Genomic DNA, 16183 nt, shown 5'->3' with positions numbered 1-16183 from the left:
ACAAAACAGGATGATAATCACATTAGTACATGGCCTTAATGCTCCAACTAAAAAGCAGATTGTCAGTAAGATTTTAAAAATCAAAACCAGTTCCTGCAAGAAATGCACATTAGCCTGGCTGGTATAGCTCTGAGGTTGAGTGTTGAACCAGGAACCAAGCAGCCATCAGTTCGATTCTCAGTCAGGGCACATGCCTAGGTTTCGGGCTCCATCCCCTGTGGGGGGTGTGCAGGAGGCAGCTGATTAATGATGCAATCTCTCTATCCCTCTCCCTTTTTCTCTAAAAAATCAATAAAATATATTTTTTTTAAAAAGTAATGTACATTAAATATAAAGACACAAATAGGTTAGAATAAAGGGATGGAATAATATATACCACTAGAGGCCTGGTGCACAAATTCATACATGGGTGGGGTCCTCCGCCTGGCCTGTGATTGGGGCTGATCAGGACCGTCTCACCCAGTCCCAATTGGGGCCGGTGGCCGGGGAAGGACCGTGGGAGGGACCGCAGGAGGGCTTCAGGACATGTCCAACCTCATCTCGCCCAGTCCCGATCGGCCAGACCCCAGCAGCAAGCTAACCTACCGGTTGGAGCATCTGCCCCCTGATGTTCAGTGCACATCATAGCAACTAGTTGGTGGACTGCTCGGTCGGACACTTAGCATATTAGGCTTTTATATATATAGATTGTAACTCACAGCACGGAATGCTCAGCACGCACTTTCCCTCCAAGCCCTGGTCTTAGAGACCTCATGTCCTTCCAAGGCTCTGCTCAGCCTCTTCAGCTGCCACACGAAGTAAGTTGCATCGTGTGTGTGGAAACCCTTTGCAGGCTCCATGGGTGTGTCTTTACTTCGCTGCAGTTCCGATTACCCAACATAAGGAGACACCCTCATTATCAGATAACACCATCGTGGTAAGACCCCTGCTCAGCCTACTGCAGTGGTTTTAAATAGGTCATGGGCCACCCTAGATGGTTTGGCTCAGTGGATAGAGCCACGGCCTGCGGACTGAAGGGTCCTGGGTTCAATTTGGTCAAGGGCACATTCTGTGTTGTGGGCTCAATCCCCAGTAGGGGGCATGTGGGAGGCAGATCGATTCTCTCTCATCATTGATGTTTCTATCTCTCTCTCGCTCTGCCTTCCTCTCTGAAATAAAAATCTTCTCTATATATAAAAGCCTAAGTGACCGAACAACCTAACAACTGGCCGACACTCAACTCAGGTGCTGCCCCCTGGTGGTCAGTGCGCTCCCACAGCCAAACTCCCAGGGGCAGCCAACCTCCCAAGGCCCCAATTGGCCCCGATCAACAGCCAGGCCGAGGGACCTCACCTGTGCATGAATTTGTGCACTGGGCCTCTAGAATATTAATAAAAATAAATAGGCCATGAATCAAACGGCGCTGCTCTCCATCCATCCAGTCCCCTCACCCCTCTTTTGTCTTCGCTTCCCCCCCCACCCCCGCCACACACACACACTCTGCTGGGGTCTGTAAAATGGGGTCAGGATTTCTGCTTCAACCAAGGGCGATGCTTCTGCACAGCCCTCCTTTCCCGCCCATCTCTGTCTCTAGTTCTGTGGGGTCTCTCTCTCCCTTCCCTCCATCTAATTCGGTGGGCCCTGCTCTACCCCTCCTCCTGCAACCTCCTGTCTGCGGCCTCCCCCTTTCTCCTCCAGGGGCAGAGCTCCCTAAAAGGCTGTGCAGGGCAGGGCTCTGTGCAGGGCAGGGCTGTGCATGCCCTGCAGTGGTGTGGAGATGTGCTGGGCGAGCCCAGACGGGGCCTGGGAGGAGTGCTGGGGTGACAGGTCACGGGGGGGAGGAGGGAAGGACGAGGAGCCTGTCCCATGGGAGATGCACCCGGCTCCTCAGCTGCCCGCAACCCAGCAGCTTTTCTAGGCCCCTGCGCAGCTGTTGCCCTCTGCCCCTTGCTGTCTCCCACTTCATGTTTTGGACTCAGTTTCTCCGACTCAGCCCCACCCTTCTTCTCTGCTGCGTCTCAGGGAATCCAAGGCCGCCCTTGGCCTCGGGCAGGTGCACCTGGCCCGTCCCCCCATAATGGTGCTATCCACTGTCCTGGAATAGTTAGTGAAACTTAACAAATAAGAAGCAGCAGCTCTGAAGATTATAAATTGTGCACTGAGAACACCACAGGCTGCGGAGGGCTGCACAGTCCATGGCTCTTGGATCACGCATAGCAGCCACCCGGACCCTCCTGGCCCCCGCCCTCCTCCGCTTGGGGCTCGGACCAAACCCTAGGAGTTTCCTGACAGCTCTCACCTTACACCAAACTTTCCAGTCCAGCCCACCAGCGCCCGCAGCAAGCTAGCCTAGGTCGGAGCATCTGCCCCCCTGGTGGTCAGTGCGTGTCATAGCAACTGGTCAAGCAGTCAAACTCCCAGGGGAACTAATGGTCAAGGGGACAATTTGCATATTAGGCTTTTATTATATAGGATGTTTACACTAGTCAAAAGAAAGCTGGAGTAGATATATTAATATTAGACAAAACTGATTTCAGAGTTAAATACAGGCTTTTTCTATTAAAGTATCCTTACCAATATCTTTCCTCTGAACAAAGTTATTTTATGTAACCACTAGAGCAGAGGTCCTCAAACTTTTTAAACAGGGGGCCAGTTCACTGTCCCTCAGACATTCCACACATGCGCACTGCGGGCCCGGGACGAGTCGGCTGCTAAGCAGGACAGGCAGCGGCGGCAAAAACACCCGGTGGGCCGGATAAATGTTTTCGGCGGGCCGCATGTGGCTTGCGGGCCGTAGTTTGAGGACCCCTGCACTAGAGCATTATCACAGCCTCTCTATGATGGAGAATAATTCAATGTTGTACAATAAAAAGTACCTACTACAATCCTATAGAGAGGAATATACTGGAATTGAGATACAATCCAACTTAAGAACTAAGCAAAAGGGTTAACATAACCGGCCCGAGACTACTATTCTTACAAAGGCCTGCTTGCAAGCTGGCACCTTCGGTACCCCAAGTGAAGGGGAAATTTTTGCAGCTAGACTAAGTGCAAACAGTGTGGCTTTCCCTCTGGTAAGGTCAGACCCAGAGTGCCATTGTGGCCAGGCCCCAATAAAGACCTTGAAACTCTTGGTGCAGGAACTGCATGTTGTGGCTGCACTTTCCTTGCTGGAAGAAGAGGGTACTCCATGCGCCCCCTCATGGGAGGGAGAGCACCGAAGGAAGCTTGCACCTGGATTCTTCCAGAGTCTGCCAGCGTCTTTTCCCGCTGAGATGCTCACCAGGTCACATTAAGTCTCAGCCATAATCACAACTCTATGAGTCCCGTGGGTCCCTCCTGGGAGTCTCCAACCTGGACACAGTCTTATAGATGCAGCACCACACTGTGAATGTTTGCCTTTTCAATTAAAAAACTATAGTGGAAAAGGAAGAATATATACTTTGATAAATTTTTAAAATTTACATTACAGATCACTAGGATTATATTAAAACAGTATTAGACATTAGTGATAAAATAGATACTTGCAGATCACCTACCAATAAGAGGCAGACCAATATTTTAAATCTTTTTTTTTTAATTCTTTTATTATTATTTTTTTAACAAATGGCCCCAGGGATAGGGGACCAGGAGACTATATTTTAAATCTTATTTGAACTACTTTCAGTTGGTTAGAGGAAGGGCGTGGAGATAGACTTTTTACTGTACTGTATACTGTTTTTATTTTTTTTACTAAAAGCACACTTACATTACATTGCTTACTTACATTTTTTTAAAAATATATTTTATTGATTTTTTACAGAAAGGAAGGGAGAGGGATAGAGAGTTAGAAACATCAATGAGAGAGAAACATCGATCAGCTGCCTCCTGCACACCTACTGGGGATGTGCCTGCAACCAAGGTACATGCCCTTGACCGGAATCGAACCTGGGACCCTTCAGTCCGCAGGCCGACGCTCTATCCACTGAGCCAAACTGGTTAGGGCGCTTACTTACATTCTTAATGTGTACTACCATCTTATGACAGAAAGCTTTTTTTTTTTTTTGTAGTCTACAGAAAGAACACAAAATATGAAAACAAAAACTTACAACTCTTCTCTCAGAACTAAGTTGGCTTTACACAAAGACACCTGGCAAAAAATCAGTATAATATGATGGAATTTCAATATGGGTTTGTGGTGTGAGGGTGAGAGTAGAGAAAATATAAGAAATTATCAACTCTAAGGGAAATAATATAAGCAATTTTTAATTATTTTTAATAGAGTATGACACTACATTTGATTCAGAAATAGTTAAAAGGACAGAAATATGTGTTAGAGGTTGATGAATTATTTCTTTTCGGAGGGGAATGAGGGGAGTGCAGGAAAGAGAGGCTTCAGTGGTTCTCAACCTTCCTAATGCCGCGACCCTTTAATACAGTTCCTCATGTTGTGGTGACCCCCAACCATAAAATTATTTTCATTGCTACTTCATAACTGTAATTTTGCTACTGTTATGAATCGTAATGTAAATATCTCATATGCAGGATGTATTTTCATTGTTCGCGACCCACAGGTTGAGAACCGCTGATTTTTTTATTTTTTTTATTTTGTTTTATTGCTTGAAGTATTACAAAGAGTATTACATATGTCTCTTTTCTTTTTTCCCTGGACATTCCTCCAGCCTCCCCTACCTCCCAGTGTCTTGTGTCCATTGGTTATGCTTATATGCATGCATACAAGTCCTTCAGTTGATCTGAGAACCGCTGCTTTAGATAAAGAAATGACCAAGCATCTGTAGCATGCAGAATTAAACTATTCCTTTGGTAATATTCAAACTACCTAGATTTCCAAGATGTTGGTCGCACACCCAGGCTTCAAAGAGCAAACTAAAAGAGAAACATCATTACCATTCCTGAACACAGGTTTATAGTTTTAGCATATTCTTCCACCTAGAAAATGATGTTCCCCTGGAAAAACTGAAAAGCAGTCTGAGGGAAATTCCACAAAAACTGAACTACTTGATAAAGAATGGCATTTAACAATTGAAATCATATTAATTATATTAACTTGAAAAGAATAATGATATTATTAGTCAAACCAGGATTTCTCAACCTCAGCACTATTGGCATTCTAAACTAGATAATTAATTCTTTGTTGTGGGAGGCTGTCCTATGCATCTCAGGATTTTTAGCAGCTGCCACTAGGTGACAGTAGCACCTTCCTCTCCATTCCAACAAATGCATTTCATTGGCAAATTCCAGTCATGCATATATTCATCCCATAAATGATTCGCTTGTGTTCCAGGTACTCTATTAAATGCTAGAGATAAAATGATAAACCTAAACTGATATTATCCATGCCCTCATGGTGTTTACAGCCCTAGTTGGGGGACCAAAGAAATAAAGATACACACAAACAATATAAGTATACAATTGTTGCTAAGTAACGTAAGGAGAGCTACCTGTGCCAATGAAAATGTATAATAAGGATGCAAGCTCAAATATTTATTATTAAAAGACCAGAGGCCCGATGCATGAAATTCGTGCAAGGAGCTTGGTCCTCGCAGCCTTGGCGGCAGCCCTCGGCCCTCACAGCCCCAGCTTCATCCGGAAGGTCATCCGGAAGGTTGTTCAGCTGTCCCGTCTAATTAGCATATTACGCTTTTATTATTATAGATGTGCACTTTCAAAAAGTTAACAGAGCCTGTCCGGTGTGGCTCAGTGGTTGAGCATCAACCTATGAAGCAGATCGTCATGATTCGATTCCTGGTCAGGGCACATGCTTGGGGTTTTGGGCTCGATCCCCAGTAGGTGGCATGCAGGAGAGACAGCAAATCAATGATTCTTTCCTATCATTGATGTTTCTCTCTCACCCTCTTCCTTCCTCTCTGAATTCAATAAAAAATATGTATTTTTTTAAATTGAGAGAGTACTGCAACCCTCCATCTGAGCTCTATACCTTGTTCTCATACTTCTTAAATTAAATGGCCTCTTGATTTCAATTGCTGCCAATTGGGGGGCAGAGGGGTCCTCATAAAAATAAGGAGACCTGTCCTGGCTGGCTTGGCTTAGTGGACAGAGTGTTGGCCTGCGAACTGAGGGGTCCCAGGTTCGATTCCGGCCAGGGGCACATGCCTGGGTTACGGGCTCGATCCCCAGTTGGGGTGTGCAGGAGGCAGCCAATCAGTGGTTCTCTCTCATCACTGATGTTTCTATCTCTCTCTCCTTCTCCCTTCCTCTCTGAAATCAATAAAGAAATATTTTTTTTTTAAAAAAATAAGGAGACCTAAATAGAAGTCGTGCATCATTAGCAACCATTATTTTTCCCCAGTTGAAATTTAGCCAATATATTTTCACCTTCTGTAATCAGAAAGTACTTTTTTTCTTCCTAACAAATGGATTTAAAACATACCAAAAATCTTTAAAAATATTTTAAACAGCCCTAGCCGGTTTGGCTCAGTGGATAGAACATCGGCCTGCGGACTGAAGGGTCCCAGGTTTGATTCCGGTCAATGCATGTGCCTTGGTTGCAAGATCGATCCCTGTCCCTGATCAGGGCATGTGTGGGAGGCAACCAATCAGTGTGTCTCTCTCACATTGATGTTTCTCTCTCTCTGTGTGTCTCCCCCTCCCTTCCACTCTCTCTAAAAAATCAATGGAAAAATGTCCTTGGTGAGGATTAACAATATAAATAAATATACAAATAAATAAGTTAATTAAAAAATATATTTTAATAGATCAGGAAATTCCATGTCCAAGATTTTTTAATGACAAATGTAAGCATATTTTATCATTATTTGTTTTTACAAACTTTTCTTGTTTCTGTTAATAAAATATCAATAGAAATAGTCCCAAATATTCATTTTTTATAATCCTCACCTGAGGATATTTTTTCCATTGATTTTAAGAGAGTGTGGAAGGGAAGGGGGAGAGGGAGAGAAGAAAGAGAGACATCAATGTGAGAAAGACACATCAATTGGTTGGCTCCCGCACACCGACCTGTACGTCCTGGGAGCCTCCAACCTTGAAACGGAAGTGAGCACAGGTAATGCCCTAACCACTCAGCAATGCCAGCTAGGGCCCAAATATTCATTTTTGAAATGCTCAACCCCAGCACACTTATTTGAAAACTCATTATGTTCTCATTGTTGATGTCACATTTATCTTAAAGAGGCAGATGACATACCATGCACGACATTTAGACATGTCATTATAATGAAAATCAATAAATTTAAAACATCTGTCTTTTGGTAAAAATAAAAATGTAGTCTAAATTCAACAGCACTTTCACATACTCTGCCCCAGGGAACCTGTTGAGATATTAAAGATTTTTGTTGTTAGTTTTACAGTTATCCAGTCAAGATACTGTTCCCAGCCTGGCCGGCATGGCTCAGTGGTTGAGTGTCAACCTATGAACCAGGAGGTTCAATTCCCAGTCAGGGCACGCCTGTCCCCAACCCCTTATTCCCATCACTTGTAAAAATTTACTCTGTTTTAGACATTATTTGGACAATTACAAATCTGTAAACTTGTGTAAAATGAACCACACTGACAATCTCCTATAATACTCTGGAGTTCTTACTTATAACTATGAATGAATGATTCCATGAACGATCTTTAGTGCTATTCATTTAGGCTACAAATATTTCTCGAGGAACAACCAAAATAGAAAAAGATCCTGTGAGAATGGCACTATTATTCTAGTGAGAATAGAGAAAGCAGATTGCAAGTAAAAACACACTACTAGTATGTCAGATGGTAATACATGAAAGGAGAAAGAATAGCCCGGCAGTGACTCAGCAGCTGAGAGCATCGACCCATTATGAACCAGGAGGTCACAGTTCGATTACCGGTCAGGGCACATGCCCGGGTTTCAGGCTCGATCCTCAGTAAGGGGCATGCAAGAGGCAGTTGAATGATGATTCTCTCTCATCATTAATGTTCCTATCTCTCTCTCCCTCTTCCTTCCTCTTCAAAATCAATAAAAAAATAAGTTAATTAAAATGTATTTAAAATTTTTTAAAAGGGGAGAAACAATAAAGCAGGGGTATTATGGGAGGAGGACAGACTTGAAATTTTTGATAGGGAGCCCAGCAAAGTCCTCACTGGTAAGATAACTTGAATAAATATCTAAAGGAAATGAGAGAGCAAGCCACTCATATATCTAAGAAGAATATTCAACAGAGAAAGAACAAGAAGTGCGAAGGCCCTGAGGTGAGAGATGTCTGGCATACTTGAGGAAGACCACGGAGTCAAGTTGTCTGAAGGAAGCAGGTAAGGGGAGAGTGCTACTGGGTGGTGTCTTAGAAGTACTTGGGGGAGGGGGCACAGAGCCTTGTTGGTTAGTTAGGACTAGCTTGTATTCTACGAATGAAATGGGAAGTCATTGAAGAATGTTAGGTACAGGAGAGATGTGTCTGACTTGCGCTATTTATGTATTTATGTCAGTCCAGACTCGTGAGTACTTAGTTTATTATGTGCATGAAAACCCGTTACGGTCTTTTTTTGTTGTTGCTCCAAGGAGCTCTGCAGAACTCACTCAGGTTGGCTCCCTGCTCTCTGTAAGTGCCCATCTTTCTATCAATTCCTGACATCCTCGTGCCTCACCACGTGTTTTCCCTGCACCAGGAACTACTTTACTTCTCAAAGAGAACAGAGGTTAGAAGACAAGGTCCGGGCACAAGGTGTGCTCCCTGCTCCGGGGGTCCCGGCTTCCGGACCTCGCAGGACAGAGCTAGGAAATTTGTGTAGAATGCCAACTCAGTCGTCTACACACACCTATTGTTCTGTACGTGTCTATGTAAATAGTAAACACCATGAGTTTACATCAGTCCTTCTGATTCCATTCCAACACCACACATTCAGGCCAGCCTCTCCCTATTTGTAGCTCCTTTCTCCAACACTGGAAAACCTCGCTCTCGTTACCTACCACATATTTACGTATTGTTCACTTATGTTATATCCGTAAAGCAGTTTCAGAGTTGCTAACCCACACCTGTGAGAAACTCATTTACTCGCTAGATTATACCACATCCGTGCAGTTCTTTGTCATTAGTTGTACAGTTATCCAGTCAAGATACTGTTCCCAGCCTGGCTGGCATGGCTCAGTGGTTGAGCATCAACCTATAAACCAGGAGGTTCGATTCCGGTCAGGGCACGCCCTCGGGTTGCAGATTTGATCCCTAGTACAGGGCATGCAGGAGGCAGCCGATCAATGATTCTCTCTTATCACTGATGTATCTATCCTTCTCTCTCTCTCCCTTCCTTTCTGAAATCAATAAAAATACATATTTTAAAAAAGATACTGTTATCCAGTTACTTAGATTAGCTCTTTTCTTTCCTATCCCTCTAAGTCAGTGGTTCTCAACCTTCCTAATGACGCGACCCTTTAATACAGTTCCTCATGTCGTGGTGACCCCCAACCATAAAATTATTTTCGTTGCTACTTCATAACTGTAATTGTGCTACTGTTATGAATTGTAATGTAAATATCTGATATGCAGGATGTATTTTCATTGTTATAAATTGAACATAATTAAGGCATGGTGATTAATCACAAAAACAATATGTAATTATATGTGTTTTCCGATGGTCTTAGGCGACCCCTGTGAAAGGGTCGTTCGACCCCCAAAGGGGTCGCGACCCACAGGTTGAGAACCGCTGCTCTAAGTGTAAATTTTGCTTCCCAAAATATTCTTTTTGGTTCCCCATACCCTAGGTGGTTGTAATTGCTTGTTTAGGGGTATGTGAGACATTCCTACGGCTCTAAGTCAGAGCTTTACAAAAAGATGTACCTGAGTAGTGTCTGTCTGCTATGCCAATCCATTCCCTCTTCTTTATACCCCTTTCCTGCTCATACCCACTGGGAACCAAGCTTCAGTTCTGGTTTATCTTATTTGTATACCTTTCCCATAAATGAGCATATGCATGTCTATTTCCTTATATCTTGTACTTTATTGCATAAAGGGTTTCGCACCATAAATGGTCTTTTGCGCTTTTTTTTTCCACTCAAAGGTACATGCTGGAAACCACTGTGCATCAGCTTTAAGAGCTGTTCCTGTTGTTGTTTTCAGCTGCACCATATTCCACTGTATGAACCGAACCATAGTTTACTCAACCATTCTATTATATGTGGTCATTTAGGTTGTTTTCAACATTCTGCAAATCAAACCATGCTACAACTTTTAACTTTTAATAGTGCAAGTGTTTTTGCATTAGTGCAGGCATGTTTTCAATGTAGATTCCTAAAAAGGTCACAGGGTAAGTGCATATGTAGCTTGTTAGATATAGCCAAAACATTCCTCCAGAAAATTTTATCAGTTTGTGTTCCCACCCACAAAGTACAGAGTGCCCATTTCCCACAGTCTCATCAACAAATGTGTTGTTATATGCTTAAATTTTTATCAGTGAGACAAACTCTTCTTAGGAAAGAAAAAATTTTAAAAGTTCTAACTAACTGGTCTATCCTGTGCCTATTTTATAAAGGAGAAAACAAACGCATAAAAATGGCAACAGAAGACTGACGCTACCCTGCTTTGACTGAATGCAGTGGAGAAGTAAAGGTTTAACAAAGCTGCCCCTGGTTCCTTTCTGACCTCATCTCTCCATCTATTCCCAGCATTCTGTCTGCATTCTACTTGCTTGGGCCCAGTTCACATTAATGCCTAGATGAAGTGAGAATGAATGCAGCCGGCCTGGTGTGGCTCAGTGGTTGAGCTTCAATCTGTGAAATAGGAGGTCGTGGTTTGATTCCAGGTCAGGGGTCAGGGCACATGCCCAGGTTGTGGGCTCGATACCCAGTAGGGGGCATGCAGGAGGCAGCTGATCAATGATTCTCTCTCATCATTGATGTTTCATCTCTCTCTCTACCTTCCTCTCTGCAATCAATAAAAATATATTAAGGGGGGAAAAAGAAGAAGGAATACAGGTTTCTCATGGCCCTGATTCCTGTGTCAGGGGGAAGGCATAGCCTTAATCTCTAAATTCCATCTAAATATTAATCAGTATGTATTTAAAGAACAAGAATGGTATCTTCTGTCCAAGACTGACAGAGTGAGGCAAGCTTTCCTTTACCCTCTTAGCGAACAGAGCTAGGAAATATGTGTTTACACACTAACCCAGGTATATGCACATCTCTACATTTCTGCACCTGTGTAAATATTAAAGAGTTCATATTGATTCCTTCAATTCCAATCCAACACCAAAAAGTTCATTTTAGCCTTTGTTTGTTGCCTTTCCTATAATACAGGCAGACCTTGTTTTATTGTGCTTCACGAAACATGTTGAGTTTTCCACACATTGAAGGCAAGACCCTCTGCCAGCAAGATTACAATTCCCTTTATTGTGATACTTGCTTTACAGAAGTGGTCTAGAACCAATCCCACAATTATCTCCAAGATATGCCTATACTCTTCAATGCCACAAAACTACTTCTGAGTTCACAGAAAAAATAGCTCACTCATCTATCATAGTCTTGATCTGGCCACCTAAGTATTTTCAAACAGTAGAATTCACTATTATGCATCACATTGTTCAAACTTTGATAACACAGCACTCAAAAGTAATGTCACATCACCAAAGCAAGCACTCTTACTTGACTAATCTTGAGGTGAGAGTTACTTATCCATGTAAACCAGATCATTGTGATAATCTGAGTAAAGCTAATATTATAATGATTGAATTATTACTTCAATCTAAGTCCTTACACTTTTGGAAGTTTTAATTATATCAAAGACCCTATAATTTCTATGTTCAAAATTTCCATTTTTAATATTTCTTTGGAAGAGCTGTTCACTTCGCCGAAATATACTTGTCAAAAACCAAAGAGAATTTGTAGGCAGCAAAGCAATTTCACTTCACAGGGTTTGTTGTCTTTATAGAGGGAGGGGAATGTTGCATTTATTTCTCTACTTGTTTCACAATGAAAGCTCTGAAAGATGGCAGACTATGGCCATGATGTTACTTGGGGACAGTGCCAACTTAGCTGAAAAGAAATATTTTAATCAATTTTTAAAACATCAAACAGGGCTAGTCTACGTTGTGGACTAAAGACCTGCCAAATCTCATCTCTATTAGGTTAAATCTTCACCAAATAATTTTGTCTTAAAAAGTAACCACATGGCCTGGTGACAAGCGTGGCTCAGTGGTTGAGCATCCACCTATGAACCAGGAGGTCACAGTTCAATTCCCAGTCAGGGCAAATGCCCAGGTTGTGGGCTCGATCCCCCGTGTGGGGCATGCAGGAGGCAGCCAATCAATGATTCTCTCTCATCACTGATGTTTCTCTCTCTCTCCCCTTCTCCCTTCCTTTCTGAAATCAATAAAAATATATTTTAAAAAATGTAACCACATGGATTTATAAGTTTAGTCACTAACTCTCATTTCTAAACATTTTAACTTCTGTTTTAAATGTAAAATATGTATCTTAAAAAGTTAAATTTATTGCATAACTTAACATACTATGTTTCAGTGGTTTGCATAAACAACTCTTGAATACAAATTAATCATTTCCTATTTTAAGGGTTTTTGCATTACAGTAATCATTTAATAAATAATTCTTACAAGTGAGCTTCTATGGTGACTACAGGAAATGTTACAAAGCTGTGCTTAAATGTCTGTTTCTTCTACTTACCTCTGTGCTCCCTGAGACAACAGCTTTGTCCACATTCACTGATAACGGTTCTTCCATCTGGCACACTCCCAGTGACCACTCCACACAGCGGTGATGAGCCCAACAAGTGCCTAAGATCATTAAAGTGAAAACAAGCATATGAATAACATTAACAATAGGAACACTAATAAGGAAAGACATAAAAACCCCAAATCCACTCTAAGGTGCAAATCACAAAAAAGGCGCTAAAGCAGCTCTTCTCAAAACATGGTCCTGTGCCAACTGGGAACTTGTCAGAAATACAAATTTTCAGACCCCAACAAACACCCACTGAACAAAAACTCTTACAGTGGTGCCAGAAATTAATGTTTCAACAAGCCCTCCAGGTGATTTTGATGAACACAAAAGACTGAGAATCACTGAATTAGAAATTATTTCTCCAACAACAAAAATCAGTTTTTAGTCATTTTATTTAAATACTAGAGGCTTGGTGCACGAATTCGTGCACCAGTGGGGTCCCTCTGCCTGGCCTACGGGATCGGGCCGAAACCAGCTCTCCGACATCCCCCAAGGGGTCCCAGATAGCAGTAGGGTGCAGGCCAGGCTGAGGGACCCCACCGGTGCACGATTGGGGCCAGGAAGGGATGCAGGAGGTTGGCCAGCCGGGGAAGGATCACGGGAGGGCTCCAGGGCATGTCCGGCCCATCTTGCTCAGTCCTGATCAGCCAGACCCCAACAGCAAGCTAACCAATTGGTCAGAGCATCTGCCCCCTGGTGGTCAGTGCATTTCATGGCGACTGGTTGACCGGTCAACTGTCTGCCCCCTGGTGGTCAGTGTACATTAGAGCGAGTGGTTGAGAGGCCTTAGCATATCATTAGCATATTACTCTTTGATTGGTTGAACGGGTGAAGAGATGGACACTTAGCATATTAGGCATTATTATATAGGACTAGAGGCTGGTGCACGAATTCGTGCACAGGTGGGTTCCCTCGGCCTGGCCGACAATCAGGACCGTCTCGCCCAGTCCCAATCAGGGCTGATAGGGACTGGCTGGCCAGGGGGAGGAACTGCGAAGGTCCGCTGCTGGATGGCTAAGAAATGTCATATCCTGCCCTAGCCTGTTTGCCTCAGTGGATAGAGCCTCGGCCTGCTGACCGCAGGGTCTGGGTTCAATTCTGACCAAGGCATGTACCTAGGTTGCAGGCTCCTCCCTGGCCGGGGCCCAGGTCAGGGCTCATGCAGAAGGCAACCAATCAAAGTGTTCCTCTCACTTTGATGTTCCTCTCACTTTGATGTTTCTCTCTGTCTTTCCCTTTCTCTTCCACATTCTCTAAAAATCAATGGAAACATATCCTCAGGTGAGGATAAAAAAAAAATAATAAAGAAAGAAATGTCATATCCTATGAAAGACACATCTTGAAAATGCCTAAAGAAAGTTGTCATTTTCTCATGGTGAAGGGACTGGAGCCCGTGTTGATGAAAACACCTTGGTGGCTGCGGTGACTGGCAGTGGCTGCAGCAGCGGGGTGATGGGGCTGGTGCCTTCCCCTGATCAGCCCAGTTGCCTCCCACAAAGGGAGGCCAGAATGCGGCTTAGGCCCACTCCCCAAGAGGAGCAGGGAGCGGGCCTAAACCGTCAGTAGGACATCCCCTGAGGGCTCCCAGTATGTGAGAGGGGGCAGGCTGGGCTGAGGGACCACCCCCCCCCCCAGTGCACAAATTTTGTGCACCGGGCCCCTAGTCTATATATATAAAAGACTAAGGGACCGACCATCCAACCGGTACCTATGACACGCAATGGCCACCAGGGGAAGACACTCCGACCTGTAGCTATGACATGCAATGACCACTAGGGGCAGACACTCAGCACAGGAGCTGCCGTGCTGCCGTGACTTGGCAGCTGCAGTTCTTGGGTGACGCACCCAGAACCAGAGAGGCAGGAGCCCGATTCTGTGTCCCCTCGGGGGATGTCAGAGGGCCAGTTTCAGCCCAATCCCCATAGGCCAGGCCAAGGGACCCCCAACTTGTGCACGAATCCATGCACCGGGCCTCCAGTAAAATATAAAGGACATAATTTAATACTCTGTTTATGACAAACAGGCTATATTGCAAATAGGCTACAATATACCAGTACACCTCTATTTTGCTCTATCCCACACCCACCAAGAGTCCACGTCATCAATGATAACAGCTCAGTCATTAAATTCTCTATCACAGAGCACTTGAACCACTATCAATAAGCAGTTCATCTATGGAATGAACTTTACTCAAAACTCCAGCAGCACCACTTCATGAGTACGCATTACTATTCTGTTATAATGGGATACCCACATGGCTAAGAACTAATGTTCTTTACCCCTACAGTAAATATACCACACTGCCATGTTCCCCAAGTTCTCACAGATCCCTTTAAAATGTCCTGTTTTCGCCAAAACCGGTTTGGCTCAGTGGATAGAACGTCGGCTTGCGGACTGAAAGGTCCCAGGTTCGATTCCAGTCAAGGGCATGTACCTAGGTTGCGGGTACATCCCCAGCAGGAGATGTGCAGGAGGCAGCTGATCGATGTTTCTCTCTCATCGATGTTTCTAACTCTCTATCTCTCTCCCTTCCTCTCTGTAAAAAATCAATAAAATATATTTTTAAAAAATAATAATAAAAAAAATAAAATGTCCTGATTTCAACTGTCAGATCATCATGGCATTGCTGCCTATACAAAAGTAAATACAAATATTTATGAAAGCACCCAATCTAGGGTTAGCTCTGTGCAGATGCTAACTAAATTAGCTCAACATAATTAGACAATGTATTTTACCTAAGTAGGCATACTTAACAATGACATTTTTTACAATGTGAAAGGTATTTACTATGAAGTCGGCAATTCACTAAAATTAAGATGCTTAAAGAATCAAGAGGTAATTATGATTGAAGACCAGCTCCTACCTGTAGGATCAAATAAGGCTTGGACATCAATGGCATCGGGAAGACCGACGAGACTGAGCTCATCCCATAACTGAGTAACCTGGTCATCAGAAGCAGTCTGAGTGCTCACACTCACACACGACACTGTATTCTGCTGAGGAGACCGTTCTCTGGGGAAATAAAATAAAACCGATGTGAAAGTGATAACAACAAAAATGTTTCATTTTACAAGTTAAATATCACATATTGCCAGGTCATCTTTAATTTATTAGGCATAAGCTGTCATAAAACAACTTTGAGAACACATCTGTTATCATTCATACAGTGTAAAACGTTGTGTCATGTAAGCAACAACTAAATAAGTCTCTAAATCAGTAAGAAATGTCAAAATTACAGTTTCGAATTTATTTTGCTATTCTATAATGATTTATTTTTAAACTTGAGCTCTAAAACTCTTATGAGGAGCCATATTTTATCATATAAAGTGAATATTCTCCTTGGTCTTTCTTTAATGCTTATAAAACTTAACTCATTCAAATCAGAAATTTAATTTGCTTTTTTGTAAGTGAGGACTACAGCCGCAGAGCTGGCAGTTGTTTATGTAAAGAAAGGTCATTTCTCAGGGGAAATGAGGACGCACTAAGTGTGAAGAGGGAGGCGTGGGAGCAGAACGTGTCAGCTGGAGCTGCTTATGG

The 16183-nt window shown here is 43.2% G+C and overlaps 1 protein-coding gene across 15 annotated transcripts in view; it reads right to left on the bottom strand.

Moving 5' to 3' along the window:
* Positions 1 to 16183, bottom strand: part of KMT2C (lysine methyltransferase 2C) — a 255758-nt gene that overhangs the window by 140383 nt on the left and 99192 nt on the right. For 14 of the 15 annotated variants that reach the window (XM_070423607.1, XM_070423606.1, XM_070423611.1 and 11 more), the window contains 2 exons: positions 15510 to 15658; positions 12590 to 12699 (listed from right to left, as the gene is read on the bottom strand). In XM_070423607.1, the coding sequence (XP_070279708.1) occupies positions 12590 to 12699; positions 15510 to 15658 (259 nt within the window). Of the gene's footprint in view, positions 1 to 12589; positions 12700 to 15509; positions 15659 to 16183 lie in introns of those variants that run through there. The other variant, XM_070423620.1, reaches the window with a different exon arrangement.

This window comes from Myotis yumanensis, unplaced genomic scaffold, assembly GCF_028538775.1.
Source record: "Myotis yumanensis isolate MYYU_CA2020_CCGP unplaced genomic scaffold, mMyoYum1.0.hap1 SCAF_9, whole genome shotgun sequence".
Classification (NCBI taxonomy): domain Eukaryota; kingdom Metazoa; phylum Chordata; class Mammalia; order Chiroptera; family Vespertilionidae; genus Myotis; species Myotis yumanensis.
The sequence above is the reverse complement of the archived record's forward strand: the minus strand, read 5'-3'. Positions and strand labels throughout refer to the sequence as shown.